This window comes from Phacochoerus africanus, chromosome 8, assembly GCF_016906955.1.
Source record: "Phacochoerus africanus isolate WHEZ1 chromosome 8, ROS_Pafr_v1, whole genome shotgun sequence".
Classification (NCBI taxonomy): Eukaryota; Metazoa; Chordata; class Mammalia; order Artiodactyla; family Suidae; genus Phacochoerus; species Phacochoerus africanus.
The window spans coordinates 45,413,515-45,429,695 of NC_062551.1; the positions used below are offsets into that span (position 1 = coordinate 45,413,515).

General features: G+C 53.3%; 1 protein-coding gene across 2 annotated transcripts; it reads right to left on the minus strand.

Annotated features, from left to right (window-relative positions):
• Positions 1–221: 221 nt before the first annotated feature.
• On the minus strand, positions 222–16,144 carry CLIP3 (CAP-Gly domain containing linker protein 3). 2 transcript variants are annotated; one of them, XM_047794035.1, is made up of 14 exons: positions 14,714–16,144; positions 14,179–14,358; positions 9,869–10,008; positions 9,691–9,784; positions 9,328–9,489; positions 8,849–8,967; positions 7,430–7,666; positions 4,824–4,959; positions 4,546–4,674; positions 3,396–3,539; positions 3,205–3,328; positions 2,944–3,008; positions 2,291–2,363; positions 222–1,760 (listed from the first exon to the last, which is right to left on the minus strand). In XM_047794035.1, the coding sequence occupies exons 1-14, from the start codon at positions 14,931–14,933 to the stop codon at positions 1,706–1,708; spliced, it is 1,878 nt and encodes a 625-aa protein (XP_047649991.1). In that variant the 5' UTR covers positions 14,934–16,144; the 3' UTR covers positions 222–1,705. The 2 variants fall into 2 exon arrangements, with proteins under 2 accessions (XP_047649991.1, XP_047649992.1); XM_047794036.1 differs by having other exon boundaries at positions 14,179–14,402.
• Positions 16,145–16,181: the final 37 nt, after the last annotated feature.

Here is a 16,181-nt window from a genome sequence, read left to right on the forward strand (position 1 = left end):
AGCCGAGCCTGTCCACACTGCGCAGAGAGCCCAGACCCGAGGCGCAAGCGCGGCGGCCGCAAGGGGAAAGGTGACCAGTTAAAGGATTTCCCACAGGCTAGAGCATCCTATATCTAAGCCAACACCGGCGAGATTGAGGGATGGACTTCCTCTGCCATCCTCCCGTAGCAAGCGGACAGAGGCAGGGCCCTAATTACCTAAACACCGACCCGACACAAAGAGCCATAGAAACGTCTTTATTGAAGGGGTTAGGGGTCATGCGGTGGGGACATGCAGTGAAGGGGCAGTCGTGAGCTGTCCTTGGTGTTCAGGGCCCCGGGTCTGCCCTGGACCCCCTGGGCCTTCAGGGTCTCCGTCCGGCTGTTGGTCTGGCCAGAATGCTGTGAGGTCCTTCCGGGCCAGTAACAAATACTTGGTGTTTTGGACCTGTGACCTTAATGTAGATTGAAATGGGGGTTCCAGGATTTGGGATCCCCTCAAGGCCCTGGCACCCTTCATTCTTGAGGACTTGGGGTTCCTTTGGGGCTGGGGCTCTTGGAATTTAGGTGTTCTGAGGTCCCCAGACTCAGGGCATTGAAAGTTCTCTGGTTTCCAGGAATGGGAATTTCTTTGGGGGTCTCCTGGTGCCTATGAATAGGGCCTGAGGTGCCCTGGGAGCCCAGGATGCATATCCTGAACTACAGTCTCCTCCATTCCAGGCGCAAGCACCTCCGTGATTGGGGTTTCCTGGGAGCTTGGGATTGGACTTTTAAATTTGGGATTCCCTGGGGATTTGCAGGATCCATGATTTGGGGGTCCTGTGAGTTAGGGCTTTGGGGTCTCCTAGGGGTTGTAGGACTTGGGGGCACAGGGGAGTTTGGGACATGTACTCTGGGGTTTGGGATCCTCAGAGTCCCAGAATGGGGCCTCCAAATTTTGGGGTCCCCCAAAGGGGGAAATAATTACTTTAAAAATAGAGAATTTTCTGGGAGTCTGGCCAGCACAGGTGCTGTGGGCCGCATGGGGTGGGCTTCATACAAGGCACTGGGGGTTTCTTGAGGGTGCAGAGGATAGGAAGACTTGGGGGTCCTGTAATTAGCACTTCCAGGACTGTTTTGGTGTCTGTAAATTGGGGGGTGAGAGTGGGCTGGGTAATGTGGGTCTCTTCTTGAGGGATAAGAGCGGGTTTTTGTTAATGGAGGGAGTCTCTGATTGCAGTGTAAGGATTGTTGGGGTGATCGGGGGGGTCCCAACATCTTGAGGGTACTGATATTAAGTGTACGGCTGTTACTCTGTTGCTCCGGAGGTGTTTCTTTCAAGGGGACTTGATGGGAGGGGTCTTTGTTAGCAGGGAAGGGTTCTGATCCAGTGACGAGTGACTCAGGAATGTTCTGGTGTGGAGCATTATGTAGAGAAAGTCACTGTCATTTGGGGTGATGTGGAAATCTGTTATTGGGGGTCTGCTCTGAGAGATTGAGGATGAGGACTAGCCTGAAGGGGCTACACTCAGGGAATCTCTTTCTGGGTAACACAGGGTCTGTACTTGGGGGGTTATCAATGGGGGACATCTGTTAATAATGGGGCCTCAGTGATCGAGGGCTGGCTAACGGGGGTCTCTATTCTGGATGTGTTACTGGGAATCTCTATCTCAGGGTAACTCAGGGGCTCCCTGTGTCAGGAGACGCTAGAGGGGCCTCTGTGTCTCGTCATCGGATGTCCAGTGCCTCTAAGACTGCATCTCCGCCCTCAGCATCCAGGGAAACCAGCAGCAGAAGAGCAACCTGGGGAGGAAAACTGTGTCACCCCCAGCGCAGGGCGCAGAAGGACCTGGATCCATCCCCACCCAGCTCTTCCCCAAGTGCCTGGGATTGGGTCTTTCTGGATTCTGCCTCTACCTCTTGAGCTGTGCACTCTCGGGTTCCTGTGGGGCAAAGGGTGTTCTGTCTCCTTCACCTGCCCCTTCAAAGTTGAAGTTACCAGAATGCAGTGTGGGGTCTCCCCAAGGACCTTTTCTGGGAGTACCTCTGTGGTGCAGAAGGTGAAGGATCCGGCATTGTCACTGCAGCAGCTAGGGTCACTGCTGTGGTGCAGGTTCAATCCCTGGCCCAGAAACTTCCACATGCTACAGGTGTGGCCAACCCCACCCACCCCCAAAAAAACCCAGACTATTTCTGGGTAAGCTAACTAGTCATAAGTTTTCCTAACCTCTATCTCTAGTCCCAACCAGAACTCCAGACCCCTGTGTCCAATGGCCTGGTGGATGCCTCTCCCTGAATATCCCATAGGACTGGGGCCCCAGGATGCTACGCACCTGGAGATAGAGTTCTCTGATGCGATGTCCTTTGGGGTCCGTACTGTTGTGAAGTTGCGTTTGGGCTGCGTCACTGAAGGGAAGGGCAAGGTCTCATATGAGGGGATGACAAACCCGCTTTTGTCCTTAATACCCACCTAGACTCCCTGTCATTGATATTCATCCATCTCCAAGATCCTATATTCCCAATAGCCATCTAATACTCTCTATGTCCTGGAGTTCCCGTCATGGCTCAGCAGAAACAAATCTGACTAGCATCCATGAGGACGCAGGTTCGATCCCTGGTCTCACTCAGTGGGTTAAGGATCCGGCATCACCATGAGCTGTGGTGTAGGTCACAGATGTGGCTCGGATCCTGCGTTGCTGGGCTTGGTGTAGGCTGGCAGCTGCAGCGCTGATTCGACTGCTGGCTTGGGAACCTCCATATGCTGCGGGTGTGGCCCTAAAAGACAAAAAAAAAAAAAAAACTGACCCATGTCCCCAGTGCCTGCTCAGAGTCTTGTCATTAATATCCCCAACCCCAGAGAATCCAGCTCTCTTGATATCCTGTCTCATCATTTTCCTGGACCTCATGTCCCTGGATTATACACTGGTGATTCCGTCATCTCCGATTCCCAAACGCACACTCCTTCCCACACCCAGCCCCAACTCACTTGTCACTTGATGTACTTTTTTGGCTCCAACATTGTCCCCAGGGGGGTCAGTGGATCCACCAATCCTGGGGAGACACAGGGAGTGGGAGGAGTCAGAGCCATAAGAGGCCAGGCAGGGGCTGACCAGGAGCTGAGCCCCAGGGGGCCTACGAGAAAGAGCTGGGGTGTGGGGGTGGGCATCCACACTGTCCTCCTGGTCCAAGAGGAGGAGATCTGAGGTGGGGATCAGGGTTCTGGGTAGGGATCAGTGTTTGGGCTCACCTCTGAATTCGAGATGCTGGTGCAAAGACTCCATGCTTCGGGGGGCAGGTGAAGTACCGGACACCGAAGATGGAGCCATCGTGCTTGCCAGTGGGCTGGTCTAGCTCAATGCCATACCAGTAGCCTGCAACAGAGGGTGTCAGGATGCCTGGCAGCCCTGCCTGCCTCCCAGCCCAGATAGCTGTCCTCACCTGGGGCAAAGTCTGTCTTCCCGTAGAAGCGCACAATCCCTTGCTTCTGGCCTGCGACGAGGACTTGGTCTCCAACCTCAGCCTTGGCTCCTTCGCGCTGCTGCAGGCTGCCTGCAGATGGGGATGACGTGGGCTTCTTCTTGCCTGGGAGTGGAGGGGACAAGGATGAGGCCTCCAGATGCCAGCCCTAAGGATCCAGTGTCACTCAGAAAGCCACAGGGAGAAACTGCTCTGGCTCAGGAGTTCCCATTGTGGCTCAGAGGGCTAAGAACCTGACTAGTATCCACGAGGATGAGGGTTCAACCCCTGGGCTCACTCAGTGGGTTAAGGATCCTGTGTTGCTGCAAGCAGTGGCTTGAATCTGGCGTGGCTATGGTGTAGGGTGGCAGCTGCAGCTCCACTTAGACCCCTAGCCTGGGAACCTCCATATGCCATAGGTGTGGCCCGAAAAAGACCAAACAACAACAAACAGAAACTGCTCTGGCTCAAATGGGACGAACTGCTGAGCGTTCCCCAAAATGGGAAGGCAGTGGGGTTTGAAAAGAAACAACCTCAGCTGCCAGAGAACTGGGGGTGGGGGCTCTAAGCCTGAGGGAAAACTGAGCCAGGAACTTAGAGAACCCCAAAACTCCTTCTCAAAGTTCAGGCTATTTGGGCTAAAGGAAAAACTGAGTCTCAGAAGTCAGGGACCCAGAAACTGTCCTTTTGAAATGAAGCAGGGAGTTGGGTCTGAAGGTAAACCAAGTCACTAAAGGAGTTCCCTTATGACACAGTGGGTTAAGGATCTGGTGTGGTCACTGCAGTGGCTGGGGTCCCTGCTGTGGTACAGGTTCGAACCCTGGCCGGGGAACTTCCACATGCCATGGGCATGGCCAAAAATGTCACTAAAGCCAGGAACCCCACAGATTCTTCCCTAAAACTGGGAGAAAACCTTTGGGTCTGAGGAGAAACTATGTCATGGGGGCAGGGAACATCCAGGTCCTTTCAAGATCTGGGTAGGGCCAGTACTGAGACAAAGGAGAAACTGCATCACAGAAATCAGAAACTCCCAGATCATCCTCTAAAATGGGAGTTTGGGCCCGAGGAGAATCTGCATCAGAGAAGCTGGGCTCCCCACGAAATAGCCTCAAGACTGGCTCTCCTCTCTGACCTTTGTGTTCCCTGCGGCCTTTGCCAGTGACACGAGAGAAGTCCATCCGGGGAGTCCGAGGTGTGGAGGTGACAGATGAGGGGGGTGCATCCACTGCCTTGGAGATCTTGGACACGGAGGCAAAGAGACCTGGGGGGACAGACAGAGCCTGGGATGGGAGCTGTCCAAGCCTCTGGCCTCTGCCCTGCCATCCCCCCCCAAACCCCATCACTCAGTCAGCAGCAGCAGAACTACTGAGTGGACCCCAGCACCGTCCTCTAGCCCCAGGTGGGACTGACCCTGCTTTGGAGGACAGATGAAGTACCGGACACCCCCAACACTGCCATCATTCTTGCCCTCAGGTTCATCCAGCTCCACGCCCACCCACTGGCCGCTGGCGAACTCTGTGGTCCCGCAGAACCGCAGCGTGCCCGTCTGAGGAAACAAAGGAGGATACGGCTTGGGTGAGTCTTGGGAGGCTGTGATAAGGTCGCAGGCACACAGGCAGCAGGGTGGGGTGGGGAAGGGAGCCCCGGGCTCAGATCTCAGCTTGGACATCACCATTCGCTGGCATTCTGAATGACGCGTTCACTGAACTGCGCCTCAATGCCCTCATCTGCGCAATGGGAACAGAAATCGCATCCACCTGAGAGGATTGTGACAGAGCTGCCCTGTCTGATGTCATCCGTTGCCACCGGCCACCTATGACTAAATTAGCTAACAGTAAATTAAAATATCCTCTCTCCAATGGCACTAGCCACATTTCAAGTGTCTACTTCACTGGGCTACAAGGACCCAGAACGTTTCACACAAAAAGGTCTACTGGACATGAAAGCTATAGAGACATTAAAGCCGTCAGAACAGGGCCTGGTGCTGAGTAAGGGATCAGCAAGTATTGCTTATTATTATCCTTTAACTTTGGTGAAGAGACCATACTGGCCTCAGTTTCATCTGGAAAATGGGGATCGCAATCCACTCACTTCTGAGGCCAGGTGTCTGGTTGAAATTTTTTTTTCCCCAAACTCACAGCATGGGGAAATTCCCAGTCCAGGGATCGAACCTGAGCCACGGCAGCAACCCAAGCTGCTGCAGTGACAATGCCAGATCCTTAACCTGTTGTGCCACAAGGGAACCCTGAAACGGTTTTGATACATGTGAAGTGCTTAGCCGCACTGAATGTGGTTATTATCACCGTGTAAGGTACCCTCATCTTTCTAAGGCTCAGGTCCTCATCTATAAAATGGGCTAAATAATAGTGTCTACTTTTTTTTTTTTTTTTTGGTCTTTTTAGGGACACACCTGCGGCCTAGGGAGGTTCTCAGGCTAGTACACCACAGCCACAGCAAGGTCAAATGCAAGCCGTGTCTGTGACCTACACCACAGCCCACGGCAATGCCAGATCTTTAACCCACTGAACAAGGCCAGGGGTCGAACCCGTATCCTCATGGATATTAGTCAGGTTCATTAACCACTGAGCCACGATGGGAACTCCATGAGTGTCTACTTCAGAGAACTGGTGTGGGGATCAGAACAGTGCTTGGCACACAAAGAACATGTGGTATGTGCCAAGCCCTGCTGTAAAGGCCTTACACGTCTCACCTAACTTAAATCTCATACAACCCCCTGAAGTCAGTACTATTAGCTCCATTTTACAGATGAAGAAACTGATGCCCAGAGAGGTGAACTCATGGGCCCCACAGCTGTTTAAGTGGGAAAGCTGAGATTTGCCTGAACAAATCCGTGAGCCTGAGCTCATACAAGGTGCTATGCTGCTTCCCCATGGACAGAGGTTGTTATTAGGATCTTCTGACAAAGGGTTTCACCTCTCTGAGCTTCTTACAGTCTTCTGTATTGTAAAGGGTTTCACTGCTTTGAGCTTCTTAGATCCTGCTTTCAAAACTGGCACATGGACTTGATTAGATCATATAGAGAAGCTTTCCAGATGGGGCTGATGCATGCAAAACGCTTGACTAGGAAACAAACTGACTTTTATGGCTTCTCACTGTGCAAAGAAACAAAATTAAATGCATTCCAGTAGCCTGCAGGTCTGCTGTGATCCAGCCCCTGCAAACCTCTCACTTCACCCTCCCTAGATAACTCCTCTCATCCCACTACCTCTTCGTACCTGCTGTTTCCTGTCTCCGTATTTTTGTGAGGTGAGCTCCTTCCCGTCTCAGCAGATCTAGCTAAAACCAGCTCTGCCCTCAGCTGGTGATGATTTATTAAATCCAAGCATTTCATGGTTTTAATAGCCCTTGTTGCTACCAGAAATTACCTTAGCTATGGGTTTAATTTATTGACTGTCTTGTCTTCAATAGAAATGGAGTTCTACGAGAGCAGCATTGGGACTGAGACAGCCCTTTATCTCCAAGGACAAGCTGGGTCCAGCATGGAGCCTGAGGGACACCAGGTAAATGAATCAAACTCGGAATGCCTGGATGATGAAGCGTCTCTCTGTCCTCTGGGCCTTTATATCTGCTCCCCTCCCTGAGAGCCCCGTCTCCTTTTCTCCTCCTGGCTCACTTTTCCACATCTTCAAGTGGGTGCATTCCCATCACACCCCTGATCGCTCTGACCTGTACTTTTTTCCCAAAGTACTGAACATTCTGGGAGCACAGGTGGTCCCTGGATGGGGACCCCAGAGCCCAGGGGGGACCCAAATGGGGCCAATCACTCTGTTTGTGCTTTCTCATGACACCCAGGACTGCTCTGGGCTGTCACTGGCAGGTGATGGATCTGTCTTCCCCCTAGGACTGAGAGCTCAGCCTAGGGCAGGGCACAAAGGAGGCACTCAGAGAACAACTGTGAGATGAAACAAATACATGTGAATGATCTGGAGGGTGGGATCCCAGGAGGGTGGGATGAGGGCTGAGTCCCGCCTCCCCTCCCCGCTTTAGTCCCTAACCTTCTGGCCATCCAGCAGCACACGGTCTCCCAGGCGCAGGCCCAGGGCGCTGAGCATGAGATTGCCTGGGACGTTGTCATAGTTGGGTAGTGTGACCTTGGGGAGGGCACAGGAGAGCGGCACAGCCTCCTCCAGTAGCGTCCTCAGCTCCTTGGCCACCAGCGCCGCCTCTGCCTTGTCCAGGGACATGTCCATGGGGTCTGGGACCACCTCCGCTGGCACCTGTCCCTTTCGGTTCTGGGGACCAACAGGAAGAGACGGGGGGCTGAAGACTCAGCGGCATAGGCTGCACCCCCACTGAGCCCCATACCCCTAGAGACCCTGGGGTTAAGGTGAAGAAGAGGTAGGGCTAGGTCATACCTGAGCCAACATGGAAATAGGAAGGGGCAGGGCGTTAAGGTATCAGGGTCCCCAGGGAAGTCCACCCAGAGACCTTGGCTGGGAAGGTCAAGTAATTGAGGGTGGGACTAGGGGTGGAGCCAATGGGGAATGAAGGTCACACTTCAGTGGGTGGGTCAGGCCCTCAGGACCCAGACCCCAAGCCTGGAATTGGACCACTTGAAAGGCAAATACTGAAAATGGGCTCCTCAAGTCCTGGGTCAAGGGTTCAACTGGGCCAACGGGGAATGAGTAGAGGCCATGTCCCCCCAAGACATCTGTGTCTGGGATGCTGTAGAGTGACTGCTGCTGGGGACAGGACCTGGAAATGGATGGGTCAGGGTCAAAGATCACATTGAGAGCTTATGGGGGCATAACCCTTTCATTCACCAAGGGTCTCAACCCAACTCCATGATCTCAAAATGCTGTGTACACACAGCCACAGGGTCAGCCAGAATATGAGAAAATATTCCTTGGTGGAAGGTTCCTTCCTGGACAAATCACTTATTCCTTCCGCCTCAGTTTCCACACTGTAAAATAGAGCTCAAACTAGAGCCCATTTGACGTATCATGAACACTAGGTAAACATCAGCTATTACTTCCTTTGTTGAAGGTATAGATACTTTTTTGCAATAATTTTTTTTTTAATCTTTTTAGGGCTGCACCCACGGCATATGGAGGTTCCCAGGCTAGGGGTCAAATCGGAGCTGCAGCCGCCAGCCTACACCACAGCCACAGCAACACGGGAGCTGAGCCAAGTCTGCGACCTACACCGCAGCTCATGGCAACACTGGATCCTTAACCCAGTGAGCGAGGCCAGGGATCAAACTGGCAACCTCATGGTTCCTAGTTGGATTTGTTAACCACTGAGCCATGACAGGAACTCTGATTTTTTGCAATATTTTAACGACTTCAAGAAATTTAAGTGGTCCTGGCCCTGGCCCTGTCCCACCCCATCCTCTGCAGAGGCCTGCTGGTTGGGAAGGCAGCTGAGGGGAGGAAGGAGAAGGAAGATGAGAGGCTGGGCCAGGGTGGCAGTACCCGAAGTGCTGGGTTGGCACCGTGCTCCAGCAGACACTTGGCAGCGCCCAGGCACAGGTTGGAGGCCGCGATGTGCAGGGCTGAGCCGTGGTTGAAGTCACTGCACGTGGAGTTCACCACTGGGAAGCCAGGGAGAGAAGGGTTCCAGGTGAAAGCCCTTGGCATCCCAGCCCTCCCGCTACCTTCCAGCCTCCCAAAGTCCATCTCTTCATCCATCTCTGAACCCAAAGGCCCCAGTGCCTCCCGCAGCCTCTGGCGCAGAGCTTGCCCTTCCTCTGCCACCCCCTGCCCAACCAGCTCTGGCCATGCCACTGAGCCCCGTCTCCCGCATCTCCTGCCTCCAGCCTCCCGGTCTCACCTCCCAGGCCAAGCCCCATCACTCGCCTTCCCCACCTTTCTCACTCTGGGTCTCCTCCCCCAACCCCTGAGCACTGCCTTCTGCTTCCTGCCCCCCTCCCAGCCCAGCTCCTCTCCCTCACCTCGAGGCCGTGCGCCCTTCAGCAGCACGCGCACAAGGTCGGGCACATCGAAATAGGCCGCGTAGTGAAGCGCGTTCATGTTGGTCCAGCGGCTGCGCAGGGTCACATCGGCACCCAGTGCCAGCAGCTGCTGCGAGAGGCGCACAGCTGCCGCGGGGTCCCCTGTGCGACAGCCTAGGTCAGTTTGGGTCCCCTCTTCTGGAACGTGGGCCCAGGGGACCGGGAAGACTCTGGGCCACAGGGACTGCACTCTGGGATCTCAGGCTGTGGGTTCAGGATGAGGGTCTGAGGGCTGGGGTTCTGAGGGTGTCAGGTATAGGAGCCTAGGTTTGGGGGCTCATGGTTGGGGGGTTGGGCCCTCACCAACTCCGTGGGCCCCAGCCTTGCACGCATAATGGAGCAGTGTCATGTCGGTCAGCCCATCGCGATCATTCACATGGCAGCCTCGCCGCAGAATCTGGGAGTGGAGGGGACCGAGGAGGGGTTACCCAAACACGTGAGGGACCTGTCCTTTCCTCCCTTGCTTCCCCAGCCTTCTTACCTCATTGCCAATGACATCGATCTTGTGCTGGACCTGTGGTACCCACTGGCGCACAATGGCAAACAGCTCCGGGATGGTGGTCTGTGGGTCAAACAGAATCTCCTGGCAGGCAGGGTCGTTGGGGTCGAAGAAGGTGAAGGCTGGGGTGGTGAGAAATCCATGGTCATTCCAGACAAACAGACCCCCCCTTCCTTTCATCCTTTGTCTTTAAGACCTTCTAAGCAGGGTCTCCAACTAGTGGCTCATGGGCCACAGGCATTTTCTGTGTGGCCAGCATGAGGTCTCAAAATCAGGAAATTTCACATAAAGATTTGGATGCCCAGCATGTTTTGAAAAATTGGAAGATACGGCGTTTCCGTCGTGGTGCAGCAGAAACGAATCCAACTAGGAACCATGAGGTTGTGGGTTTGATCCATGGCCTCGCTCAGTGGGTTAAGGATTCGGCGTTGCTGTGAGCTGTGGTATAGGCTGGTGGCTGTAGCTGTGATTCAACCCCTAGCTTGGGAACCTCCGTATGCCATGGGTGAGGCCCTAGGGAAAAAAAAAAAGATAAAAGAAAAATTGGAAGATCAGGCAATTCCCAGACAGCAACCAACTCTACCCCAGAAATAAGAGTGTGATAAGGGGTTTGCATGCCCAAGGGTGCAGCTACTGCTCTAGGCCACTGCCACCCTGTTAGAGTAGGGGCACAGTTTGGCCAAATCTCCAGAGTAAAGAAAATTTAAAAGCCAGGCATCATGGTGTTTAAGAAAAATCTCTCCAATTTTTCAACTGTGCAATCCACATAAAATGTATCTATGGGCAGCCAGGCAGTGCTCAGAGGAACTTCCATCTCCCCCCTTTATTTAATCAATTTATTTTTGTTTTTTTGGGCCACACCTGCAGCATATGGAAGTTCCTAGGCAAGGGGCTGAATCAGAGCTGCAGCTGCCTGCGCCACAGCCACAGCAACACAAGATCCGAGCCTCATTTGTGACCTACCCACAACTCATGGCAATGCCAGATCCTTAACCCACTGAGCGGGGGCCAGGGATCAAACCTGCATCCTCATGAATATTCGTGGGGTGAATATTAGTTGGGTTCGTTACTGCTGAGGCACAATGGGAACTCCTATTTTTAAAATTTTTATTTATTTATTTTTACAGCCACCCCTGTGGCATACACAGGTTCCCAGGCTATGGGTGAAATCAAAGCTGAGGTTGCCGGTCTACACCACAGCCACAACAATGCCAGATCCAAGCCCATCTGGGACCTAGACTGCAGCTTGCAGCAACGCCAGATCCTTAACCCACTAAGGGGGGCTGGGGATTGAACCTGCATTCTCACTGACAATGTGTCAGGTTATTAGCCCACTGAGCCACAACAGAAACTCCTCCCTTTAGACTCTGCTGAGTGTTGCTCTCTGTAGTAATGTGGGCACCCAGCACAGGGCCTGGCACAGGACAGGAATTCAGTGTGTGCTGAATGGATAAGCAAATGAATAACCAGATGATACAGAGCCCGGGGAAGGATGGCACAGAATGTGTCTCCAGGAACCAGCCTCGTGTACTCCTTTCAAAATGCCAGTCACAGCACAGCCCTCTCTGGCTGAGAACCCTGCCCTGGCTCCCATCACACTCAGAGTACAGGCCAAAGTCCTCAGCCAGGGCCCGCAGGCCCCGCACAAACTGGCCTTGTCTGTTCTCTGCCCTCTCCTCTCCCCTCATTCCCCTCCAGCCACTGGCCTCCTTCTGTTCTTCCAATTCCCCAGGCAAATTCCTGTCTCTGGGGCTTTGTGCTTGCTGGGCCTTTCTTTCTTGCCTGGACCAGCTTTCCCTCAGATCTTAAGGCTTCAGAGAGGCCTCCCCAGACCACTTGGCTAAATCAACACCTCTACCCGTTTCCATCTCTTGCCCTTTTTTCTTTCTTCCCTTTTTTTTTGTTTTGTTTTGTCTCTTTAAGGCCACACCTGCGGCATATGGAGGTTCCCAGGCTAGGGGTCAAATTGGAGCGGCAGCTGCCGGCCTATACCACAGCCACAGCAACACAGGATCCAAGCCATGTCTGCGACCTACACCACAGCTCAAGGCAACGCTGGCTCCTTAACCCACTGAGCGAGGCCAGGGATGGAAAACCTGCATCCTCATGGATACTAGTCGGTTTTGTTACCACTGAGCCAGGACAGGAACTCCTCGCCCTTTTTTTATTTCTTAATATAACACTACTTAACATGACTTGTTGATGCCTCCCTCCCTCTTTCCCCCTCTTTTTCTTCTTCCCTCTTCTTCCTCTTTTGCTCCCTTTCTCACTTGTCCCCCTCACTGGCTTGTATCCGTGCTGCTTTGTTCACACCCTTATTCCTAAGGCTGGCACAGCACCTGCCAAGCAAGCTCAGTCAGTCTCAGCTGAATTAATGCAGAAATTTCACAAACAAATAATGTGAGTTTTTCCTGGCATCCACCTTAGCCCTCTCTCTGTCCTAGGTGACATTTTCAGATTCCCTCACATTCTGCAAGCAAACCCTCCTTGTCCTACAAGCAGGATACCTGGGAGCGGTGGGGCGGGGGACACAGACTTTTCTGGACACCCAGATAACATTCTTATTTTTCTATCAGACTGAGGACAACGTGTAGCCTCTCTGATCCACCTCTAGTGGGTGACATGTCCACGGGTGCCAACCCTCCTGCCCTAACCTGGGGATGCCTACCCTCTGAACTGGAAGCTAGTTTCTGAACTCACAGCTGCTGGAGATTCCTGGCCAACATCTTCTAAGAGCTTCCTCCTATATCCAGTTTTGGCTGTGCTCCACCCTCTATATCCAGTAGCTAGAGGGAGTTTTATTATTTATTAATTTTTTTTTTAGGGCCACACCTGTGGCACATGGAAGTTCCCAGTCTAGGGGTTGAATTGGAGCTACAGCTGCCAGCCTATGCTACAGCCACAGCAATGCCGGATCCAAGCCATGTCTGCAAACTGCCCGGCAGCTCATGGTAACGCCAGATCCTTAACCCACTGAACAAGGCCAGGGATTGAACCCTCATCCTAATGGATACTAGTCGGGTTCATTTCCACTGAGCCACAATGGGAACTCCCAGAGGGGACTTCTAAAAATATAAATTCCACCCGCCAGTCCTCTGCTTTCAAATACCAGCCCCTCCCACCACAACTGCTCTTCCCCACCTCACACTTAAAAATATATCCAAAGTCCTCACAGTCACCTTAAAGCCCTTCCAGATCTAGCACTGCCAACCTCTCATCTCAACTCCCATCACTCGCTCACTGCAGTACCACGATTTTCTTTCTGTTTCAAGCTCAGTCCTGCCTCAGGGCTTTTGCACTTGCTGCTTACAGCCTGGAACTCTCGCTAGTTCTCCTATGGCTGATTCCTTCTCACGCCCTGAATCTCAGCTCAAACGCTACCTTCTCAGAAAACCCACCCTGACCTCTCTGTCTCAAGGTGCTGCCCCCAAGGCAATTTCTATTATATCTCCCTCCATCTTTTCTTTCTTTCATTGCATTCACTCCAGTCTGACCTGGCTGCTTGATAAATCTCTTCCTTGCTTAGTCTTGCCTTCTCTCCTGAGAGCCGGGATCATGCCTGGATTGCTCACCGTTAAATCTCCATCTCCCAGCACAAGGCTCATCACAGAGAAGTAGTGATGAATAAACATTGCTTGGTGAATGAGTAGACATTTTCAGTTTCTCCAAGATGCCACCCTCTCAGCTCCACATCTTCCCACCTCAGAGTCTTTTTACTCCTGTAGTTACATCTCCTGGGATCCCCTTCCCCCCCGTTCCCCTGACTCTTTCCTTTGTTAACCCTCAATTCATCCTTGGGTGTCCCTAGGATGTTATATCCTCAGGGAAACCATCGTAAAAAGCTCTTGCAGAACCCTGTTCTTGGCAGACACAAGTCTCATCATGTTTATATACTGATATTTTTACTTATTTGTGGGGTCATGAGTGAGGCCTGTGACATCTCTCAGGCAAAGACTGGATCTGTCTTGCTCCATGCTGTGCCCCCAGCTCCCAGGTCCATAGCAAGGCTTTCAAAAAATGTTTGTTGAATGACAAAATAATTGAATGATGTGTCATGAATCAAAGATGAGGACTATCCTAATTCCATTCTCCAACTGATGGATGAATGAATGAATAAAGGCGGGGGGGGGGGGGGGGGGGGGGGGGGGGGGGGGGATCCAAGGGCCATGACTCCTCCAGACCACCTACAAATCCTCCAGAATCCTCCCACCATCTCCACCAGCACAGTTCAGCCAAACCCCCCTGGCCATCCAAGGCTCCGGGTCATATTGCAGGGTGGGGAGGGTGGTTACCGTAGTCCTTGGGGAGGGGGGCAGGTGCCGAGGGGTGCACAACAGGCTTTTGCCGGCGCTCCTGGGTGGGGCTGGGGGGCTCCTGGACAGGCTCATCTTCTTCCTCCTCTTCTTCTTCCTCCGCCCTGAGCGGTGGGGCCATTGGGGCTGGATCTGTCTTAGTCATGGTCCTTGGTGACCCTCAGGGGGCAGATGAAGAGTTGGGGGTGGCCTTCAGGCAAATCCTGGGGGCAGAGGTCAGCTAGAGCCTGTGCTCAACAATCTCCGGAATCTGAGCCCCCAGACGCTCCCAAGGCTCCAAGTGGCTCCCACGCCCCTAGCTCTGGATTTTGAGCAGTCATAGGGGTGCCAGTCACTCAGCAGAGGACCCTGGTTTGTGGGTCCAGCGCCTAGCACTTCCCGCAGGCCTAGTCCCCCATTCTTCTCCAGTCAGGCCCCTCAGTCTAGGCCGCCCCCTCCCCGGGTTTGTTTATCTCGGGATGCAGGATGCTTTGCCCCTCCCCTTCTCCGCAGGCCTCCCCTCTACCCCGCTTACCTCGGGTGGATGCGGCTGGAGACCAAAGCTTAAACCGGGGAAACTGGCGCAACGGGGTGTCAGTGTCGGGGGAAGTGATGGGGCGAAGGAGACAGAGAAGGGGACGAGGCCCAGACGCCGACTGGGGATGGGGGTGGAGAGGGAGGGGCGCCGACGGCGCATGCGCTGTGTCACCCTCAACCGAGGCGCGGGGGCGGAGACGCTGAGAGGCTGTTTGCATTGATAAAAAGGCTGGAGGCAGCGGTGGGAAGGGTATAGACACCCAGGATGGGGAGAAGAAATGGCTACGGAGAAGGATGTGAGAGATGGAGATGGAAGGAGAGAGATGAAGCAGGGCCAGGGTAGAGAGAGGGATGGGAAAACGCGCACAGTTCTCCTTTGCCTATCCCGCTGTGATGGCGCCTTTCCGCAGGCGTCCAAACCAGACCAGTTAGGACAGGAGCTAGGTGTGTGGTAGTGATGGGTGTTCTTCTCTCAGACATATCAGACTTGACCTCTTCTCCATGCTCTTCCTAGACAAGGGATGTCTTAGAGGCATGATTTTGTAGAGACTCCTATAATCATTATCATCAGCTTGATCCCGTAGTGCTCCCAGAGCACTTACCGTGCCCAGAAAGGTTAGGCCACTTGCCCAAGGGCACACAGCAAGTAGGTGATGGAGCTGACTTGAATTTAGGTGGCCTGGCAGTAGAGTCTGGGCTTTTAATCACCATGCTACATGGCTTTAGCAGTGTTGAGGGGATACATCTGCCAATGGACCCCTCCCCAAGAAAGGCCTCCAGGAGCTATCTCAGGGCTCAGGCCTTCCTGGCTCCAGTACCCTGGTTTGGCTGTCACACCTGGCTGGCTGTGGCCTGCGCTACATTCAAAACATTTCCAGAATTTCATCCCTCATGCCCAACTCCAGGCCCCCGTCCTGGTCCATCCTTCATCCTCTTCCACCTGGACTATGACAGCAACCTCTTCCCTGTCCTCCCCACCGCCCATATGCCTATCACATTAGGACCTTCCTGGAAGCATCTGCTTGCTACACCCTGCTCCAGGTAAAAGCCAGTGTTCTCAACCACAGCCCACAAATCCCTACGTGAACTTTCCTGTCTCTCTCCAATCTCACCTCCTCTCGCTCAGCCCACTCTAACCCCACTGGCCTCTTTGTTTCTACTCACCCCAGGACATTTGCACTGGCTGTCCCTTTTGCCTAGAATCCTCTTCCCCCAGAAACCTGCCTGGTTCCCATTTTCCCCTCTTTTAGGCTTTCATTTCTTGGTGCCTTTTCAATGAGAACATTTCTGCCCTATATAAAATGGCATCCCAAGCCCACTCTCCTCACACACACATTTCCTCTTTGCCCTGCTTCAGGGTTTGCCATGGCGACACTGCCCTCTTCCAGCTTACACTTGTGTCCTGGGGCATGTGTAGGGACTGTTCTCTCTGCAACAGCTGGCCCACATGCTTCCAGGCCAGCTCC

Excerpts from the sequence above, each read along its gene's own strand:
- CLIP3 (XM_047794035.1), bottom strand. The coding sequence starts at position 14,933 with ATGCAAACAGCCTCTCAGCGTCTCCGCCCCCGCGCCTCGGTTGAGGGT. Across the intron at positions 3,329-3,395 it reads GAAGACAGACTTTGCCCCAG|GCTACTGGTATGGCATTGAG; the intron begins GTGAGGACAGCT and ends CCTCTGTTGCAG. Across the intron at positions 1,761-2,290 it reads TCAGAGAACTCTATCTCCAG|GTTGCTCTTCTGCTGCTGGT; the intron begins GTGCGTAGCATC and ends TTTCCTCCCCAG.